The sequence below is a fragment of the Cyprinus carpio genome, chromosome A4 (genome assembly GCF_018340385.1).
Source record: "Cyprinus carpio isolate SPL01 chromosome A4, ASM1834038v1, whole genome shotgun sequence".
Taxonomy (NCBI): domain Eukaryota; kingdom Metazoa; phylum Chordata; class Actinopteri; order Cypriniformes; family Cyprinidae; genus Cyprinus; species Cyprinus carpio.
Window position 1 is genome coordinate 6,088,077 of NC_056575.1, and position 15,502 is coordinate 6,103,578.

At 40.1% G+C, this 15,502-nt stretch overlaps 1 protein-coding gene across 6 annotated transcripts in view; it reads right to left on the reverse strand.

The window, feature by feature from the left end:
- LOC109059713 (serine/threonine-protein kinase WNK1-like) overlaps window positions 1-15,502 on the reverse strand; it is a 74,282-nt gene that overhangs the window by 17,145 nt on the left and 41,635 nt on the right. The window contains exons 6-18 of one of the 6 annotated variants that reach the window (XM_042738595.1): window positions 12,831-12,919; window positions 11,338-11,557; window positions 10,961-11,264; window positions 10,527-10,702; window positions 7,633-7,896; window positions 5,182-6,477; window positions 3,513-3,596; window positions 3,245-3,280; window positions 2,291-2,419; window positions 1,067-1,294; window positions 671-738; window positions 361-517; window positions 142-258 (exon numbers count right to left, since the gene is read on the reverse strand). In XM_042738595.1, coding sequence (XP_042594529.1) covers window positions 142-258; window positions 361-517; window positions 671-738; window positions 1,067-1,294; window positions 2,291-2,419; window positions 3,245-3,280; window positions 3,513-3,596; window positions 5,182-6,477; window positions 7,633-7,896; window positions 10,527-10,702; window positions 10,961-11,264; window positions 11,338-11,557; window positions 12,831-12,919 — 3,168 coding nt within the window. The remainder of the gene's footprint in view (window positions 1-141; window positions 259-360; window positions 518-670; window positions 739-1,066; window positions 1,295-2,290; window positions 2,420-3,244; window positions 3,281-3,512; window positions 3,597-5,181; window positions 6,478-7,632; window positions 7,897-10,526; window positions 10,703-10,960; window positions 11,265-11,337; window positions 11,558-12,830; window positions 12,920-15,502) is intronic. The other 5 variants (XM_042738615.1, XM_042738604.1, XM_042738624.1 and 2 more) reach the window with 5 other exon arrangements.

A 15,502-nucleotide genomic window follows, 5' to 3' on the forward strand; every position in this document is an offset into this window, starting at 1 on the left:
ACCTCAAAATGTATTCTGGAAACAGAAATGTTATTTTATTCAACATCAGCTTTTTGTCACATAGATCAAGATCAAAAGAAATCACAGGTTAATTGAGTATATCTGTTTAGCATTAAAAACACGGGTGGTGTTTCAAGTTACCATTATCTGTGCAATTTCCTCTGGGTTATCGCCGTCAAGATCAAACTTGAAAGTAACCATTTTTCTGTTGTGTGTTTCTAATTGACACTCCGCAACTCTATCGCCCTTGCTGGAGATCTGAAACAACAGAGATGTTTTGTTGCATGTCTTGCTTTTCCACCACCATCAAAAATCACAAAAAAAACAATACAAGAAAAAGGCCAATGTGTTTGGACGTACATTAAGAACATTGAGCTTGGCCTTAGAGGTTTTTTCATTGCGTGAACGGCTGCGTACTGATCTGCGCTGGTGCCGTTTAGCAGAACGACCCTCATGCCTGCCACCCGTTACACCCTCATTACCATCGCTGAGCCCAGATGCCACATCAGAATGACAGCTAATGAATAAAAAAACAAACAAAAAAAACACACATGAAAACACATTACAGCTTTAGCACAGCACAATGCATTCTGCGTCCACTGTGTCTGTTGTTTTTCACCTACTAATAAAGTGTCACGCATTGTGGATCTGCTAAAATGGTGATTCTTACCTCTCCACAGCAGGAGTTTGGAGTTGTGACAGCTCTGTCGTCAAAGTCTGAGAGACGCTGTGAGATGTCTGGAAGAGCAAACGACAAAAATAAAGTAATTACTAATAGAAAAAGATGCTAACAATCAGATCAAAGAAGACAAAATAACAAAATGCATATCTAAATAAAAAAGTACAACTGCTTCAGGCAAAGCCTGAGTGTATTAAAAAAAAGGATCTTATTTCACAGCAAAGAAAAGAAAGGACGCTGTGTAAGGACAGCTAAGCAGTTATGCTTCCCAGACAAACAGAGATAAAAATGAGCATGACATGTCACTACAATAGTTTTGCCCTGTAAAGCAAACAAAAACTGCACTGCACTGATGAGTTTGGGGTCGGTTCGGTCCGTTCCAGGTACCTGCGCTGGGGTGTCTGCTGGCAAACATGGCTGTTCGGTGGGGGAGGGGACTGTGACCACATGGATGGTTGGCACAGGTGTCACTATTGGCGGTACCAACTGGGGTAGATGAGGTGGCAGCGCTGACGGGGACGTGGCTGGCGCAGGTACGGCTGCCGGGCACGTCAGCGCTTCAAGCACAGGTTGCTGGAGAAACGGGGCAACTGCTATAGTTGGCACGCAGAGTAGCTATGGGGAAGTACGAGAGGGGTAGCTGGATCAGATCAATGGTTGGGAAGATGAAGGAGGAGGGAAATACGTCTGCAAGCACCGACCGAGGGAGATGGAGACGGCAAGGCCAGTTTATGTGCAAAAGGAGTGATGTCTTCATAAACCGAAGGAAAACAATCACATGACGGAGATAGCATAGCATGCTGCGGGGTAAATGGAGGATCACAACAACCGCAAGCAAAACACACATGAAAAACAACCTTAATTTAAGTGCCAAGCTTATTAAATTAATTTAGGAGGGGCATCTTTCTAAGTGCCTGTAAATGTTGTCACGGTCAACAACACACAAAATAAAATCCAAAACCAACACCACATCAAACACATATAACACACTTAATTTATTTCTGACAGAACCCACATCTGATAAATCACATTTTTGTGCCACTACAGTGTACCTGCACTTTCAGCTAAAGGGCAAACAATTGCTCTGTACTAAACATTGGGAACCGGACAGAGAGACTGATCTCATTACCACACAACTGTCAACCATGCAACATACAGGCAGAAACATGCCAGAAAACATCAATCAAACAAGCACAGCCGAGGCACGTCAGAGAGAGACGGCCACAGATATACCATACATTGTTTCGAAATAGAAAAAGAGGGAAACAAATAAAAAGAAGAAAAAACTTCTACAAAGTAATTTATCATTTTAAAGTTAAGATGAAACTCCATTCATCTATCTATCTATATACAATCTATCTATATATATATCTCTATACACACACACACACACACACACACACATATTTGTGTATAAAGCTAAATCTTAAATATTTTTCATTTGTAACAAATTATAATATCTTTAACATTAATACTTTAAATTATTATTTTATTGTATATCATATATATGATATACAATAAAATAATAATAATATAATTAAATTATAGTTTGTTTGTTTTTTTGCATTTTTGGCTTGTAGCTTGATTTGCTTACATCACATTTAATTGTACCTGTGTGGGCTGGGGGCCTGGCTGGACCTGTGTTTGGGAACTGCTCTGAACCATAGTGCTGGGAGGCTGTTGGGGAGCTTGCTGTTGGGATAACGAGACACCTGGTTGGAATGTCTGCCCCAGAGAAACCTGTTGTGGAGAGAATAAAAAGAGAATAAGCATTTTCACACAAAATGTTTACTCACTTAAGACATGCTCCCAGTCTCTATGTAAACCTCCAAGCCTTAGAAAATGAGTACATTTTGGGATCACATCCAGTCTGTACTCAACCAACTCATCCTATTAGGCCAATGTGCCGTAAATAATTTTGACTCATCCTTTAGTTTATAAAAACGAACAAAACATTTACATGTTCATTTACAGTAATGTCCTTAACATGCAAGTTTATGGGGCAAGACATTGTACAAGAGCATATTACAGTAACACATAACTAGGAGTTAAACCTAGAGCAGAGTTCCCACCACAAAATATAAGCACTTAAAAAAACACAAGCTTCACATTTTTGCTTTGAAACCCTCCAGAAAGTCTTGCCCCATAGACGTCATTGTAAGTGCATTACTGCAAATTAGATTTTTGCTTTACACACTGAAGGACAAAACTATAGTGTGTGGCAAACACCACCAGCACGTCACAGGTGCCGTTCAAAGTGCTCAACCTGGATCACTCCTTTAATAACACCTTAAAATAACTTACCTTCAAAGAACAACTCAGCATAGATATAGACATACTGATCTTGATCTGGGATTTTAAGACACTGACAAACTTCCTTTCCAAGCCTCATTCAAACAGAGCAACATTTTATGTCACATAGCTCATTACACAATAATGAAATAACAAAACTTAAGATGGCAAGGCAAACAGCTCCACAGTGAAGTGCAGGTAAATGTGAAATAGAGGGAGAGAGAGAGAGAAATAGAGGGAGAGAGAAAGAGAGGAATTGGGTTATTTCTCTACCTGCGAAGGGAGTGCTTGGATGTAGTAACCTCCATACTATAAGAAACAAATACAACACAGTGTAAGAAAAACCCAACTTCTGATGTCCACAGCTTTCACACGCAGGAGAGAATCCAGAGAGATTTAAACAAACAAAAACACAACTCAAAAAGGCCTTGGAGTGTGTGGAAAGTGAGTGGTTTATGTGCCTTGGCCTATACTTGATATTCATTCATGCTAATGAAAGGGGGAAAAGATGATTCTGATTGGTCAGACACATTGATCTTACCTGTTGAGAAGCAGAGGTGGCTGAAGGGGTGCTGCAGGAAACCAGAGACATGGCACCTGTTGATTGAGGCATTGGGACCTGCACCTGTTACGAATATGAAGAGGAATATGGGGGCAGGCGAGAAACAGAGAGAGAAACAGAGAGAGAGAAAGAGATATGGCAGTGGTGGAGAGATAAAAAGAAAAAAATGACAAGTCAAAACATGTTCGTGGCTACAGCGAAAACAACAATGGCTTTCAAATACTGACCATTCATACACAAAGTGTAAACACTCTGAGCAATGCACTCAGGTCACTATTCACTTTTTGTGTATGCCTCTCACATCTCACGATTAAACAACAAACAAACATCAGGTGTTAGCCGGGGAGTGAGTAGGCTTCATGCATGTGACTACATGATTCTGTAGCTTGGGTGAATGTTATAAAAAAAGAAAAATAAATAAAAAAGCTCAGGGAAGCATATGGAGTTGTTTGCATAACCAAGAAAGTGTCTCCTAAAATAGACCCGACCACTAACATTTCTCAATTTGACCACTTTCCCCCAACATGGAGGGTTTCGACAGAAGCAACCCTTAGAAAGCTACAAGTATACTTGTCCTTCAGTTTCTCTTCTGCGAGGTACAGACAAGTATAGTTGCTCCAGACGCAGATCACCTTACCTTGTCATTAAACTGAAGAATTTATTCATTATTAGCGAGAGGTTTAAGGAGCAGCAGGAAATAAAGAAGCCTTGGCAGATAAGAGGATGAAAACAACAGCAGGATAAAAGATAAAGAGAGGCAGAAAATGTGTATAAAATAGGGGCGGAGAATGAGACTGCAGGGTGACATTGATAATGCCAACCTTCTAAGGGTTAAATGGTGACTTCTCAGCGTATGAAGTTAACATCCTAAAAGTAGTCAACAAATGTTGTGTTCTTGTGCTGGTAGTTCTTTACTGAGGCTGTTTCTCGACTGGTGTCCTCGACAAAGGCAAAATTTAAAAAAATGAAAGAACTGTTTTAACCATTTCCAGCCAACTATAATGTAGCAGCAGATCTAAAAAGCAGCTGTTAAGGTGGAATACAACAAAAAACATTTTTATTTTTTTTTGTAAGGAAGATTAAAGGAACCTTAAGAGACAAGCAAACCTGTCTAAACCCCCTCTTTGTGTTGTATGTGTCTGTGTGTGGTCATACAAATCCTGCATTCAAGCCTCTTTTTACATATCTTCATATTTCTCCAAAACAAATCCTTTTATTTCCACTGTTGGATGTTGTTCTTTATCGTTAGAATAATTTGAAAGAGCCAATCAAAATTTTAGATTTGTATGTCATCTACAGATATGTAGCGTTGCACAATATCTGTGCAAACACACAAGTATCATATACACCATTATATGAACATACACACATAATAATACTTACAAAGTGCATCTGAAATGAAAAATCAATGGAAATAAAAAAAATCACACCGGCCAATGGAAGATACAGAAATGACTTTCCACAAAGGGGATTTAAAATCAGGTTTATGCATTTTTAGCTCAATGCACCTTGTGAACCTTTCTGAGCCCTAAATTATGGCTGGAGAGGGTTAAAACCACAACCACGGGACAAAAAAAAAAATCAGGTAACTGAGAGAGAGACAGGGAGTGCTGGGGAAAGGTGGACTAGAACAAGTATTTCTAGGTACCAAGGTAGTGCCCTGATGGGACAAGGCAGGCTCGTGGTATTTGAGGTCCGGTGGATGGGATGGTTGACGGGCCCAAGTACTGTGCAGAGCAGTGATGTGCGAGGATGGAATGGTGGATGATTCAGAAGGTGGAACAAACAGAAATGCCGTCTGACTGGGTGGGTGTCCTTCGCTGATGGTGCTCCCTCCATCGGTTTTGTAGTACAACGTTTGTGGGATGGACTGAGCTGCAGAGCAGTCTTGAGGTTGGAACAATGAATGAGGCGGAGGCGAGTGGAACTCCCCAGCATCAGAGGAGGTCATGGAGTCACTTGAAGGTTCAGGACTTAGTTCTTTAGGTCCATGGAGAAGCAGGCTGCCCGGGGGAAGGGGCAGCTCCGGGCTCACGTAGCTATACAGTTCTTCGGTAACAGGCTGCAGTCGACTACACAAGCCCTGGCTGCCAGATGCTTCCTCCAGGTTAAGGTCCATGGAGCCCCGGCGGGCTCGGTACAGTCTGGACGCCAGCATGGCTGGGTCCGCCTGGAGGTTGTGCATGTGGAATTCAAAGGTGGTGCTCGGCTCAGATGTGTGAGCCAACACGGGTGGTGCGGAATGGGGAAATGAGTGGGGCTGATAGCATGGATCTGCAGCTGCGGTTTGCTGCGGTGCAGAGGCAGAGCAAGACACATTCATGGAAGGCAGCTGTGGGATCGGGCTGTGGGTTAAGCGCATGTGGCTCTGGACATGAGGGTGTAGGTAAGCTGGCCCAGGCTGTGATTGAGTCTCATAGGCCAAGCTAGCTGCAGCAGCCACCTGCATTTGCTGATGGAAGCTGATGTGGCTTAGCTGATGTGCAGTCAAAGGGTAGCCACTGTAGGCCATGGCTTCCAGATGGTCCATTAATGCAGCCTGGTTGAGGCTGAGTCTACGCACAACTTCCTCTTGCTCGGCCCTAACGTCTTTATATCCGAATAGCGGTTCTGCTGGAGGCTGTAGGTGCAGTGGCTCTGCAAATCTTTGAGCCGCCATCCCAGACATCATGAACAGGGAGGGATCGCAGCCAGGGCCCAAAGCTTCCATGCCAGAAAACGGGTGCATGCTGCTGCCGTTGCTACGATGGTAGGCGGGCTGGAAGTGACGCGTGTGGGCCTCCAGGATGGAGGTGCTCCTGCGGCGCTGCACGTTGAAAGGTTTAGGCGAGCAAGATGGTGGGGGGGAGAACGAGACAGGCCGTTCCGGGATGGTGGGGAAAAAGAGCGGGGGCTCGACCAGACCTGAGCCTCCTCCACTGTACGGCTGACTCACTGATTGCGGCTGCAGTGACAATAACATACAGCATCTTTGTGAGGAAGTAGAAAAAGCAACATCACAAAATTCACAAAGCAAGAGAAATAGAGAGGAAAAATAAAAACACAAGTGAAAACAGCAGATAATATTCATCCTATCAGGCAAAGATGTCTCAATGACAAAAGAATAAGTTAAGAGATGTTTAACTGCTAAATGAGGTGTAGAAACATGACAGCGACAGATTTACAATTAAATACAGATGCTTCACCGGCTGTGGGGTCTAGGAACCATTTTTAATTATTGGAGTTCATGCCAATCTGTATTTAATGTGAGCACAGGGTTCCAGCGGAGTGGGCCAGGGTAACATGGGTGTCTGAAAAGGATTTTAATATGTCTTCATATTCCCAAAACTGACCTGTGGTCAACCCCTAATATTCTCAAGATTTATAACCCACCAGAGCATTGATATAATCAGTTTTTGGCTCAAGTGAAGAGGGGGAAAAAAAAGCAACTCTGAACCTCTGACATACAAGAAAAAACAATCTATTTATACTTGATACATTACATAAGAGCTAATTTGTGAAACTGCATTATTCATAACACATCACTTTTTGCTAGTTTAATGGTAACATTCCTAAGGGTCTAAAATCAGCTTGAGGCTAGACAGACTGAAAAAGAGCTGCAGTTTGCGTTTTTAATTCCAATAATGATTTTAATGTTAATACTAAACACTTAGAGATTGTTAGGCTTAAAATCCATGTTTTTGGATTCTAAATAGCTTACTTTGACTTAATAATGTAGAGCAGGGGTCCTGAACTCTGGACCTTGAGATCCACTTTCCTCCAGAGATTAGATCTAACCTGGATTAAACACACCTACCTGCAACTTTAATCCTGAAGACCTTGATTAGTTGGTTCAGGTGTGTTGGATTAGGGTTGGAATTCTCTGGAGGAATTGGATCTTGAGGACCCCTGATGTAGAAGGATGCCATTTTATTTTCAGATCACACCTTTGGTGTTTTAGGGATGTAAATATCTGTCCTGAAAACAATTTTATTGTATTATATTTGCACCCTTCAAACTTATTTTGTCTTCTTATTTTCATAAAAGTGTTCTTCACAGATACCCATGTTGTACCCAACACAGTGGGAGAATCCTGTTTCACTGGCAGACACTAACATACAGGACTGGTAAAGATTGCTGGGAGACTGGCACGGCGATGGGGTGGGGCCGAGTGAAGGGGCAAGACACTCTCCAGTGCTTTGGACAGTCGGCCCGCAAACGTCTCCCCATCTGGCCTCCCCAACCGGGGTGAGAGTGGGGCTGATGCGACTGGAGGAGGGGTTGAAGTTGGCTTGGGAGGACACGACAGAGCAGAGGTGGTAGAAAAGCAGGGCACGCAAACAGACATGCTACGACCACGACGACGGGGAAGAGGTGGAGGAGGCTGGAGGTGAAGGAGGGGAATCGACTATTAACCACAATGGAACACAAATGGAATACACAAAAAACCAAATAACCAAATTAAATCTACAAGGAAACATTTGATACAAGATTAAATATCAACATTGCATTCAAAGATGCTACACAGAAAGAGAAAAGACATTGATCTACTATAAACCTTGACCTACAAAGGTAACATATTGTTTAATTTAATATCTGCTGTCAAGTCAGACCAGAAGAATGAGCCTGGTTCAACTGATGATTCATGATGTTTCAAAAACAAAAATAGTTGTACAATGACTAACATATTATCAGTAACAGAGACCTTTATGCTGTGATATGACTGTGCATGTGACAATATCAACACCTGATGAATCATGAATTGCGAGCTAATTTTGAGATTAAATAATACTTGTCTGATCTGAGATCGATCAGGTTGCATGTTGTTACACAGAAACTTGGTGTGTTAAAGACTGGGAATTATATGCGGCTAAGAAAAATCACTAAAGAAATGACATTATGTCACTGCTTAAGTAGTATTCAGGCTCCAAGAGATTTACAGCACAGACGGTCTACCACGTAGACAACGGATACAAACTGGGGTTAGCAAAGTCCATGAAAACATCGCAGAAAATTGGCCCTCTGAGATGTTTTATGATTAAGAACAGCATAAACAGAAGTACGTACAGATTATGTATAGCACATTGGGTATAAAAACAGAAGAACAAAAATATATACACAATAAGAGTCATCAGTGCCGTGCAGACTTCAGATATCACTTTGAGTTGGAACTAAGCAACCATTTCAAGTCAGGTGAGAAAGAAATTATTAATAAAACCATTATTATAAAAGTAAATCATTAGAAGTCACCCCTACAGACAATTACAGTAATAAAGAGAGTCTTTGTCATCAAGGTGTTAGCTTATAACTAAAGTGTTTCAGGCTCTATGGAAAATGATGCAAACTAATTCAAAACTAATGAGTGAGAAGAGATAAGAAAATCCCTGAGAAAGATCCAAAAAGTGTCCTATATGAATGTTGTGACTCTGATGTGCTGAAATGGTCATGGTTTAAGTGCCCAGGATGAAAAAACAACCACCCAGGAAGTGATGAATGCCTGCCAGTCTGCACAGCATGATGCACTGCTACACAGCACTGCCTTTTTTAAGGAATCAAAAATACTGACAAGAAACAAAAAGAAAGAAGGTAAAGGAACCCAAAGAATGTATTAAAATGCAAAGAGGATAAAGAGGGAGTGGCAGCTCAAGTACAAGTGGGAAGTGGAAATATACTTGGCAGTCAGAAAATAAAGAAAAAGCAAGAGAGGGATACAGAGAGAGAGAGAGAGGGATACAGAGAGAGAGAGAGAGAGAGAAAGAACTGAGAGCTAGGGTTGGGTATCATTTGAATTTAATCGATTCCAATTCCAATAAGATAAAAAAAATCCAATAAAAAAAATTAAGCCAACATTTAGATATTAAACATATTTAGTCTGTCTTTTTTCAAAAAAAATACCACAGCAAAAAAACCTGGACTAATTTTAATTTAAAATGTAATTTTAAAATTGTAATTTTTTATTAATCATTAAAAAAAAAAAAAAAAAAAACGGACTAATTTTAATTTAAAATGTAATTTTTTTATTAATTTCAAACATTAAAATTGTTAAAGATAACTAAACAGTTAGTAATTAAAACAGGAACAAACAAATCAATTAGCAACAGCTTAAATAAATACAAGTGAGCAAATTTCAGGTATTTTTTTTTTTTCATAAATAAAATATAAATCAGTCCTCATTCAAGTCACCATGGTTCTTTGTGCTGGTGCTTCAGATGTGAAAAACAATGCGCAAGTTCTTTCCCTTCCTGTGCAAAAATGATTTAAAATCACATTAAAATGCGAACACAGGAATCATTAAGTGGAATCGAAATGCACGTGTCTTCGAATTCTCATTTCTTGGATATTTGGAACTGGTTCTAAAATGGAACAGGTTCTCGATACCCAACCCTAATGAGAGCAGGCCATATGAAAAGAATCAAACCCATTTAGAGTGTAGACGTTATGGCTTTGCTTTCCTTTCTCATGCATCATTCATTTTAGCGTCTTATAATAACAAACCATCATCAAACTCCAAAGATAAATACATGCAACCACGAAGAGATCATATTCAAAAGTCAAACAACAATTGAACATTGATTCATGATTCAGTAGTTACTCATTTCTGGCTATAGAAATTCTATGTAAAGATCACATCTGAATTCCTTCACTGAATTCTTACCTTTGCACAACATGAAATATTATGGGAACAGATGGAGACATTTGAACTAAATAGATTCTAACTGGAGATAAACATGTGGCCACATGATTTGCAGAATTAATCTGTCAATAATAATGTCAAGTGCACACTACAATATAGAAACATGTTTCTTGTTTTCCATTGCAAATCTTTTGAGAAGTTTGGTGTGGTGCACTGATCATCATTTTGGCTAGAAAATGCTGTAACATAATAAGTGTGGAATTCAATAGCCAGCAGCTGCAAAACACAGATTAAGGATGCAACTATGTGACCTGCTACACTGAACCTGCAATTAGGTGTTGAGTTCTTGACTTAGCCCAAGTTCTTCTTCTGTGACTTACCATGGGCTGCTGGGGGTATGCAGTGTGCTGTTGGGGAGCTTGAGAGCTGGGAGGGTAGGCAGCCTGTCCAGGCACCTGTTGGGGTTGCGACGATGCAGGAGAACTATACGACATGCTGAGTTGAGGTTCTGAGAACACGGATGAACCCTGACCACTTTCAAGCACCCCGTCAGCCACTGGGAGAAGATACGACATTCATAATTAAATAGGAAATGACAGGTAGGTTGATAGTTTGTTTGTTTGTGTTTAATGCCATGCCAGCTTCTGTGGCTATTTTCATGGTGAGAAAAGTGATGGCTAAATTATATTTTACAATATATTTTAACTAAAAACTCTAAACTGTATTTGGCTTAACTTTGCTAAAAATCTTGTCAAAACAGTTAACTGAATAAAAATGTTTTCAGGTAGGTTGATAGGCTGCGTCCAACACTTACAGGTCATTCCACTGTGCATGTACTGAAGCTGCTGGTCTGCATCAGGCTCCTCACACTCAGGCTGGATGAGGCCAGGGGTCGGAGGCTGGGAACCACACTGACTCTGTGCAGATCCTTGAGAGCCAGGCACATTCTTCAAAGACTCGCTGGACAACTGCTTTTGCTCCTCCTCCTGCTTGCGTTTCTCTTGCTCGGCTCGCACCTGCTGTCTTTGCTCTCGTTTGCGGCAGATCAGGGACACACGGTCCCTGATGGCCTTGGCCATGGTTTTGTGGTCACCCTCGCAAACATAGCCCGACTCAACCTGTATTTAAACACAGCATATGTTACCATCTACATGTGCTATATCAGATTTGGAGAATCGTTAATAAACCCACCATTTCCTGAGCCACATCCTCTGGCACATCTCGACTGAGGTCGAAGGAAAACTCGATGGCTTCGTTGTCTTTGTATTTGCCTTTCAGTTTCTTGACGTCTTCAATGCGTAACCAGAGTTTGATGGCAATCATCTCCCCATCGTCCTCCTCAGCCAGCTCCACCCGCACCCCAGTCTCCTCCTGGAAGAAGGCATGGTTCAGAAGGTCCTTGATGGCGTATCTGTTATGGAAGAGGCAAAATGACAAGCAAACAAGGCAAAAGACATTAAATAAGGATAGCCGATCAATAAAATACATTTAGAAGCACATGACTGACAGAGCTCAACCAAATCACATTTATTATCTAATTTAGAAGCACAAGGTGGAACTTTGGGGTTGTCCAGGATGGAGAAACTAAAGAGTCACTGAATGATTCAAGCAAAATAAACTTAAAATATTGAGGACCTGACTTGAATTTGAGTGCCTCATGATCAAATTGATGGTTATTGGGTTTTAGAACTCTCCAGACATTCCGGATAAGTGAAGTTTTATGACTTGGCACCATTCCATGGTGATGTCGCATGAATGTCATGAAAACACCATTCCTGGTTGTGTAGCGATAAATATTCTAAACATTCTATCCTGTTGCATTTGTTTCTATGGAACAAACCCACTCCCCACACACAACCCAACAACAGGAGACATATGAGAAAAACTAATAATTAACAACAACAACTAATAAAAAAATCACAAAATAACAAAAAAAAAAACCAAGGATGTACATACAGGGCTGACCAATCACGGCACATTTAAAAAGAGCTGATCCATCTTTTCACCCAGTCAGACCTTCCCCATTCAGGAGAAAAAAAAAAAAAAAAAAAAAAAAAAAAAAACACTAAAGTGGGCTCTTGATTATCAGGTAGACATCAGCTTTTCCAGTGCTTCATCAGTGGAACATCAGACGTCGTCTCATCTTACGCTCCACACTCTGTTTGCGATTTTCCATTCAATTTTTTTAAGCACTGAAGCAAAACAGAGCATCAGCTTTATGACTTCCCACAAATTATTGGAAAAATACTTCAGCTGGTGATCAAGGGCATTAAAAACATTATAGTTAATATTCAATACACATGCAAATAAAAAATTCATTTTTTTTGGCTTGGATATTTAGGTAGACGGACTTGAACAGGACACAGTCTGATCAGGGCTTATGTTTTTCTGTGGCATGAGGACACAGCGCACTCTTCGTTGGCTTGGCGTGATCACAGATCCATTTCACTAAGTGGCTTGCTGCTGGAATTTTTCCAAAACAGCATGTGGGACTTATCTACTGCTGCTATTCACATTCCACATGGAGGACCATACACCTAGAGATTGCGATATACACTCACATCAGCACGAGTTCAGTGCATCTGCGGGCAGGCTCATGGCACACGTCGCTGAGAGCTGAGGTATGACTAGATGAATGAGTTCTGTTTACGCAGCGTGGGTGTGTGTAGTAGGCACAGCCTTACCTTTCATCTTTGTTTTGGCGAATACATCCCTCGATGATCTCTTTCACCTCTGGAATGGCTACCTTGTCGAAACTGCCAGGTTTAACTCCCTGCAGGGTTGAAACACAAAAGAACATTAAATCACAGGGACTTAACAAAACTACATATGGTGCATGCTTTACGCGCTTTAGTGCCTGCCAGGTGAAAATCATCTGATCAATTTCTCGACAAACCACACAATCTGAGACGGCATAAGACAAGCCAACGTTTAACAGTTCAGAGTTTATTCAGATTCCTAACCGCAAGTATAAGCAATAGTGATTTCTTCCATAGCAAGCACTAATAAGTGTTTTTTGATGGCATAAGTGTAACTGTGGCTTGCATTATAGAGAAACCCACGACATTCAAGATATAGCTGCTTAACGTGAAGATTAATTCATTTTGCTGAACAGAGTTACCTTCTAAACCAAAATCAACAAATAAATCCATTAAACAAAGAAAAAAAAAAGCAAAAAAACTTTTTCAAAAAAGGCCTAAAGGGCTTTATTCTTTTTTTTTTTTTTTTAATAATATGATTTCCAAAAAAAAAAAATTTTAAAGATTCATTTTGGCCTTAATACAATGATGACATATTTATGCAAATATTTAGAGTATCTAATTATTAATTTCTTAATAAAAAAAACATGAATTAAGATAAAAAAAACACAGAATCCCTTTATAGATTATAATTCAATTTAATATCTAATGGAAGATGAGGTTACACAAAGTACTATTAAGAATTCTGCTCTACAAAAAGCTAAATTTACTATCAAATATCGTAAAAATGTATCATTCACTTCACTTTTAAAAATACAGGCAAAACCTTAGGGGTAAATGAATAGTTAATTACATTTCACTTCATCTCTAGAAATATGAATGGATTTCTAGGAACATCTAATCTCATTCCAAGCCATTAGATTTAGAACTGGAAACAACAAACTCCACCATGTGATAAAACCAACACACAACAAATCAACTGTACAAAAACTATAATATTCTGCTACTTTTCCCACTATACATTTACAATTCTGAAATGACCCTTTTAAAAACATTTAACATCACAAAATGCCTACATAGAGCTAGGCTGTCAAAACCACCCAAGACAAAAAGAGTGCAAGAAACTTACAAGTGAAATCCTGGAACACTGTGTTGCTTTACAGAGTGGTCTGCCTGAACTATTACTCCCCCTGTCTCAGTATTACCTCCTTATATAAGTCTGTAACCCCCCTCAAATTCCAGTGACAAACAAAGTTAAGGATGACGGAGTATCTAACAGAATTAAGGCAGAAAGGTAAAGTATTCCGAAAACAAGGTGATTTAAAAAGCTTGCTCCGGACGCTGTGAATGGTTCCCTAAAACCAGACACATGCTATTCCCCAGCTCTCTGAATGGTTAACAAAGGCGAAAAATTAGAAGCAATCATTTTGTATTTAACAAAGCAGAGAGAGAGAGGAAGGTTCCTGGAACAGCTGGGGGTAGAGAAAAGGAACAAAAGCAATCTTCAACTTCTACTCTGTCCAACTCCCCAAGCGTCAAAGTGTTATGGTGCATAAGCATAATGAAGAATAGTATTTTCTGGTTGAACTCCTTCGATGCCACATCTTGAAATTACATTTAAGGGTTGGAAGATACAGCCAAATGACTGGGACATTGTATCCAAACTAGACTTTTTTTGTGTGATATTTTGGTACAAAATAGGATCAAGGGCTTTTTTTTTGTTTGTTTGTTTTTTTGGAGTGCCTTATTTATCTGGTAAGTGACTCCCCAACAAGCTGCGCAATTTTAAGGTATCATTCATGTCTGTAGAACAAATTGTGCATGTTAATTTACATTCTGAAGAGTAAAATACTTGGCAGCAGCACATTCACAGATAATAGCCACTTGATTTTACACCACAAATCTGATGTCATTGTTGCCAACAGACCAATTTTCCAGTGAATAAATGGGAACACACTGTCCAGCTGCAGCGCTATTCATTTCGGCTCCACCTCTAAAGCCTTTTCTTTAGTTTAATCATCACAATAATAGAAGGGAAGATCTGCAATGCAGTCAGACACTTCAGTGAAACAGTCAGGCTGAAACCACTCCATGCTCACTGCTTTGAGATTACAGGCAGCATTTGCAGATGTTTCGATGGAAAGAACAAATGTGGACAGTTTCATCGTAATGAAAGCATTTACTCTGGAGCTGAGATGGGACAAGTCCCACATCTGTCTATCAGGGCAACCTCAGGTCCAGTGAGCTTAAAATGCTTCCTGATTGTGTAAAGCTTAAATTGCTTCTCTCAGTTAAATGTTGTGCCTGTGAGATTGGATTTCATGAGATTAAAAAGCCTAAGGCAGGGTGGATGCCAGTTTTCCAGACAGGCGTATAGAGCTGGTGAAATCTAGGATGTGCTCTGCACTTTCCAAAGCTAACAGGTGGAAAGGGAAACACCTCTACACCTGACTCAAGAGTGCTGATGAAAAGAAACAGACAAACTTTGCTGTACGTACCACTAATAAAAGCACTCTAGAACCTTCTACATTAACTTTCTCAATGACCAGAGCTGCTCTAAACTTGTTACGCAGTAAGAATGTACACATTTGGCAATCAAAACAGCAAAAAAAAAAAAATAATAATAATAATATTATATATATATTTATTTACTATAT